This window comes from Brassica oleracea, chromosome C1 (genome assembly GCF_000695525.1).
Source record: "Brassica oleracea var. oleracea cultivar TO1000 chromosome C1, BOL, whole genome shotgun sequence".
NCBI classification, from domain to species: domain Eukaryota; kingdom Viridiplantae; phylum Streptophyta; class Magnoliopsida; order Brassicales; family Brassicaceae; genus Brassica; species Brassica oleracea.
In genome coordinates this window covers 25116832-25122639 of record NC_027748.1, presented here as the reverse complement: position 1 = coordinate 25122639, position 5808 = coordinate 25116832, and the positions used below count along the sequence as shown (strand labels likewise).

Below are 5808 nucleotides of genomic sequence, written 5' to 3'. Positions count from 1 at the left end.
CCTACACTACAACATTTGCAATAGGCAGAAGAAAAACCTATTATCAGTTCCAGATGAGCAAAGATGAAGTGGACACTTGCACGCAACCAAGTGGTCACTTTGATCACTACTAGTCAAAAACAACCTCCAAAGGCAAGCTAATTAACTATAACAAAGCGTTGAGTGGGAGGCAACCCACTATTAGGTATTTGCTTTAAAATTCAGTTTTATAGTTATTTATTTTCGTTTTTAATACTCTTGAAGGTCATAAAAAAAAGAGAACCATGGAGCCATTACTTACCATCGATCGACGAGATCCAATCGACATCGTTCGACAACACAACACCAGAAACGATCGATAGACACTTCCATGTGTCGATTGACATCGACATCAGCGATCAGGTATATCGTACCCCTTGTTACATATTTCCCTTATGATTTATGTTTTCACAAAACTCCGACTAAATATTCACTGGGGACAGTGTGATTAAAGTCTAGGGGGGAGGTTTTACTAATATTAAATTTACTTATAAGTTTTATAAAAAGATTTCAAAATGTTTTTATTAAGTCAAGAAGGGGGTAATGAACTTTTACAATTTTCCTTACTTATCTAACCACTCTTTAGCACCACTCTTAGTTTTATTGACTGCAGACTGAACTATAGATGCTAAAGTGGATCATCCTGCCAGTTATTCACACTTGCTGAGAATGTTTGAAAGAAACAAGCTGACCTCCAACCTAATTAAGCTTAACTTGCTTGTCTTGGGGCTTGGTATACATTGGATCAGAATCCTCCTGTAAGTCTGGAAGTTAAAAATTCTGTGTGTCTCTAGTTCCCCTCTCTCTCCCCTTTAGTTGTAAAAAAAGATTAGAACATGATTTGGTGGCTACAACCATTAAAGCTTGTTTCATAAAATTATAGAAAGAGATAAGAGTCAAAAGAAGCGAGTAGGATCTGGTGGCCAAAACCATTAGAGTTTGATTCATAGAAGCATGTCCAAATATCTCAATCAATTTAAAATAAAAAATGATACCCATTAAAAAAATAGACATTGACTAAGAAGAAGTGAGAAGAGAGGGAGGAAATGAACTGGATAAGACTACATGTGTGTATTAAGATACTTGCTTGATTTGATTATGTGTGTTCAATGATCGATACTCCGAAGGTAAAGTCTACATCTTTTATTTACATATATTAAATGAGGTCAGTAGAGGGGTTAGTCAGACATGATTTGCTAAGTTGTTGGATGAATGGAATTGGTTGCTAAACTAGGATATTGCATATAAAGTATTTCTAAAAGTTGAGATTGATTTGATGTGGTTTGCAATATTGTTGAGGTGATGATAGTAAGTTCTTAAATCATGTGAGTCCCTGCTGTTTTCAAACCGTTTCCAGAAAGATTGCAAGTTGTTTTCCTTGAGGATAAGAAAAAGAGTAAGTCTAGAGGTGTTGATATACCATGGGTTTTACTCATTTTTAGCTATGGTATATAGATGTTTTTAAATACATATTAGTTGTTTTGGAGTCTTTTTTGTATGTTTTCAGGTTTTGGAGTGATTTGGAGGAAAGTGGTGATTTTGGTGCATTTTAGAGATAAAATGATAAAGACTCGTAGCTGACCATCGACCAGCCTAGCGATCGATGATCAAGGATGATAATCGATCGACACACACTCTGTGTTGTCGATCGACGGCGAAGCGCGCAGAGGACAGAATGGTTCAAGCCGATTTTAAGCCCAAGTCCCACAAGAATTACCAGATTATCCCTGACTAGTTTTAACCTAATGTTTATGTGTTCTGCCATTGTTTTAGGTAACACACGCTTTCATAATTTTTTTTCCTTTCATACAGAAAAATACTTAGAGTCTTAGATTTGGAGAGAAGATCCAAGAACTACTTCATAGATTTGTGATTGAAACTCCAGTTTTCTACTCTATTCTATTTATGCAGTTTTTATATCTTGTTGCTATGAATTTCTTAGCTATGTCTGAGTAGTTCTCTTTGTTAGATTTAGGGTTCTGATATTCATGAGGGATTAGCCCAAAATATAGAATTGCTAAGTGTTAGGATATGAATCAATTAAACTATTCTTAATGCATGTATTCTAGAGTAGCTAACTAGGACATTGCCTATAGATATTAGGGTGCAAGCGGAAGCTTGGTCCTCTGTCTGAGTTAGTTTAGATTATGCTAGGATTGTTAAAAACAAGCGGAAGCTGATTTAGTTAAACCTAGTGAACTAGTCAAAACCGTGCGATAACGCTCCCTAGAAGGTTCATCGATTGACAACTCAGTAGTTGTATCGATCGATTTGATCGACGGGCTGAAAGGTGTATCGATCGACACTCCGTTATTGGAATCGATCGACACTTTCTCAGCTGTCGCTTGTTGGTCCTAGATCCGGCAATAGATACTCTAAAAATACGAAAGTTGATCGACTATTCTTATTGTTTGAGTTCTAGAATATCCATTATATGCTTGGTATCCATATCATTATAATTTTGATTGTCTGAATAAAAATCCTAAGTATAACGCTTTCCATATTTGTTTTAAAACCCCAAATCAATCAATCGAACAATTACTTGTTCACCCCTGCTATTTACTGCTTTAAACCTATTTGCCTAGCTTAGGGTAATTTGAGTGATAGAGAGAGAGAAAGATAGAGAGAGAGAGAGAGAGAAGTGCCACCGTTAGCAATCGAGTCACGCATGTTCCATCGTGGAGAGCAAAAGCCAAAAGGAAGAACGGGGGTGGGAGACCTCCACACGAACTGGCATATCACACCGGAGCTGGAAGGTCTCCACCCGAGCACGAAGATGTGAGGCGATTGGGAGAGAAGAAGGATCTCTCTCTCTCTCTCTCTCCCTCTCTCTCTCTCTCTCACACTCTCTCTCTCCCTCCCCCTCTCTCCCTCTCTCTCTCTCGCTCTCTCTCTCTCTCTCTCCCTCTCTATCTCTCTCTCTCTCTCCCTCCCTCTCATCTTCGTGCTCGGGTGGAGACCTTCCAGCTCCGGTGTGATATGCCAGTTCGTGTGGAGGTCTCCCACCCCCGTTCTTCCTTTTGGCTTTTGCTCTCCACGATGGGACATGCGACTCGGTTGCTAACGGTGGCGCTTCTCTCTCTCTCTCTCTCTCTCTCTCTCTCTCTCTCTCTCTCTGTATTTTCTTTTTAGGATGATGAAAAAATTCTGATGAGAATTCCTCATGTCACTACTAAGACGAACTATTGCCAATAATTCAATTTAAAATAAAAAAGTAAAATTTAACTATATTATAGTTATAATAAAATATTAATAATTTTATCTCGTAAATAGGAATTCTTTAATACTTACATTTTATTACTCCCTCTGTATCATTTTAAATGGTTTTTAAGGTTTTTGCACATGGATTAAAAAAACACAAAATTCTATATAATTTATCTTGGTTACATCAAAATATCATTAATGAAACTATTTTAACCAATGAAAAAAACTCAGTATTTTGTAATTGGTCATAAAATTCAAATAGATATTAAATTCTATCTAGAATAATGAAAACATCAATTATTTTGAAACAATTTTTTTTCTCTCTAAACACCACTTAAAGTGATATGGAGGGAGTAATTGTTAGTGTAATTGTCATCTATTTTCTAGAAAGAGATAAGAAATCCATAATAGTGATTTATTTCAACATGAGATGGACTCAAGCTGAGTCGCTCATGTGTCATGCATTATATAAGATACCTAATCTCTTATTCCTCCTGTTATTTCTCACTAGTATTAATGTATACTTAGCCGTAATAAACTCAACATTCAACATACACTTCAGACAATTCATCCTCAATTTAAGGTTCACTCAATTTGCACCCAAAAACCTGAACTTGGTATCCCTGCGTGTACCAGAAAGATCATATAATATCCTGGAGGAGCAATCTCAGCCGTTGATGGACCCAACGCATCGATTTTATACGAATTCGTTAGATCCTCATGAGTCACAGATAATAGCTTCAAAATCACCATCCTCTGATTCATCGCAAAAGAGTGCGTAGTGAACGAAGGTGCAACTATCCTCACAGAGAGAAGATCAATGGTCAAAAACTGTGGTATGGAGAAATTGACGTTGAACAATCTCTTGTAACTGATTACTTTGTCGTTGGTCAATATATGTGGTCTTATTGAGTCAGACGTGAAAGAGAGGTAGGGAGGAGAGTAAGCCTCGAGGCTTAATTCCGTTGGATACTCGACGTTGGTGAAGTTGTAATAAATGTGAGGATTACTACCACCGACTAAAACCCGACCGTCCGGTAACAAAACCGCAGACGAATGGTACATCCTAGAACGCGATGATGTGGACATAATTGAGAAGCGGCGATCAAATGGGTGATATATCACGGGTCGGGTTACCGGGTCACGGGCATTCTCCCACCCGGCTGTACCAGCTCCTGCACCGTTTACAATAATGATATCACCCGTTGGTAAGAGCAGCATGTCCCCCATTACACGTGGCAATGGCATGGTCTCCATTTCCCAGATTGGATTCGGACTAGTTAGCCTTAGCCTTCCGCACGTGGAAGTGGCACATGTGAATCCTTGTTGGCTTTTTGCTCGTGGAAAGGCATCTTTTGGAGCTCCTCCACAAACCATAATCTCAGCCTCCATAATATTCTTGCTTTCATCTAATGGAAAAAGTATGGAAGAGCCACTGCTTGGATAGTTTCTTGGATCACCACCTGGAATCTCTGGAAACTCTCTCACGATCCGGTTCCTTTTGTAATCAAACACAATGGATCTTGTGTTAGCGAAGACGAATAAGTTTCCATCGGGTAAGAGATAAAGGAACGGATACAAGTTGTTCTCGCTACTTCCATCGGTAGTTTCCCTAAGAAAATCAAATCTTGATCCTCTATAACGATGAGAATCAGGTCGAGGGAAAATTTCAAAGTTGAATTGTCTTCTTCCCCCGACCACAATTATCCGTCCATCAGGTAAAATTTGATTGGTGGCATACCATCTACGTTGGGCTAGATACTGAGGAAACTCGATCCAGTCACATGTTTCACTATAACCACATGGTGTAAACATTCGAGCAGCGCGCTCACCGTCGTTGTATCCACCAGTTTGAACCAATGTTCCGTTGGGAAGAACCGAACCAGAAGAACACCATGTATCGGTTTGGACTTTCAAGGCACGGTATGTGTTGGAGACAACGTCGTAGAGAACCGAATGCGCGGAGCAATCGAACTTGACCGCAGTGTCACTAGGATCAAATCGACACATGCCTCCTGGTAGAGAAAGATTCGAGATTCCAAAATCGGTACGGTCGAACATTATGACCATGCCGTTGTGGAGGAGTTGCATGTGCATGGCGGATATGCCGACGCTCGGTAGCAATACTTCCCATCGATCGAGTTGCATCAGAAACGGGATAGGTTCACGTTCGGATAATATGGAAATGGAGAAGCATAAGATTAATGCTGTGAGGATGATAACGGCATTCTCGGAGTTGATCATAGTGTCGCGTCTGTTCTTGGATTGATGGTGAATTTTAAGTTAGAGGTTGGTAGTATATTTTCTTGTTGGAGAATTTGGATGGGGTGCGTCCACTTATATATTGTCATAGATTATTTTACACTTAAATGTTTAGTTTATTAATTGGGGGTTATTATATATCTTTTATTATTTGAGGAGCACTTTTATTTATTAACCTTACCCTCATGTGTGATTAACAAAATTGTCATTACTTAAGTGTCATCATGAGAATCCGCCTCACACTCTTTTAAAAAAGATCTCCCTTTACTAGATACATTATATGTAATACAATTGCACATTAAAACTAGATAACTGATTATACTA

At 38.7% G+C, this 5808-nt stretch overlaps 1 protein-coding gene across 1 annotated transcript; it reads right to left on the bottom strand.

Annotated features, from left to right (window-relative positions):
- Nucleotides 1-3467: 3467 nt before the first annotated feature.
- Nucleotides 3468-5594, bottom strand: LOC106297033 (galactose oxidase). The gene has a single exon (XM_013733316.1). The coding sequence runs from the start codon at nucleotides 5464-5466 to the stop codon at nucleotides 3808-3810; it is 1659 nt and encodes a 552-aa protein (XP_013588770.1). The 5' UTR covers nucleotides 5467-5594; the 3' UTR covers nucleotides 3468-3807.
- Between the last annotated feature and the right edge of the window lie 214 nt (nucleotides 5595-5808).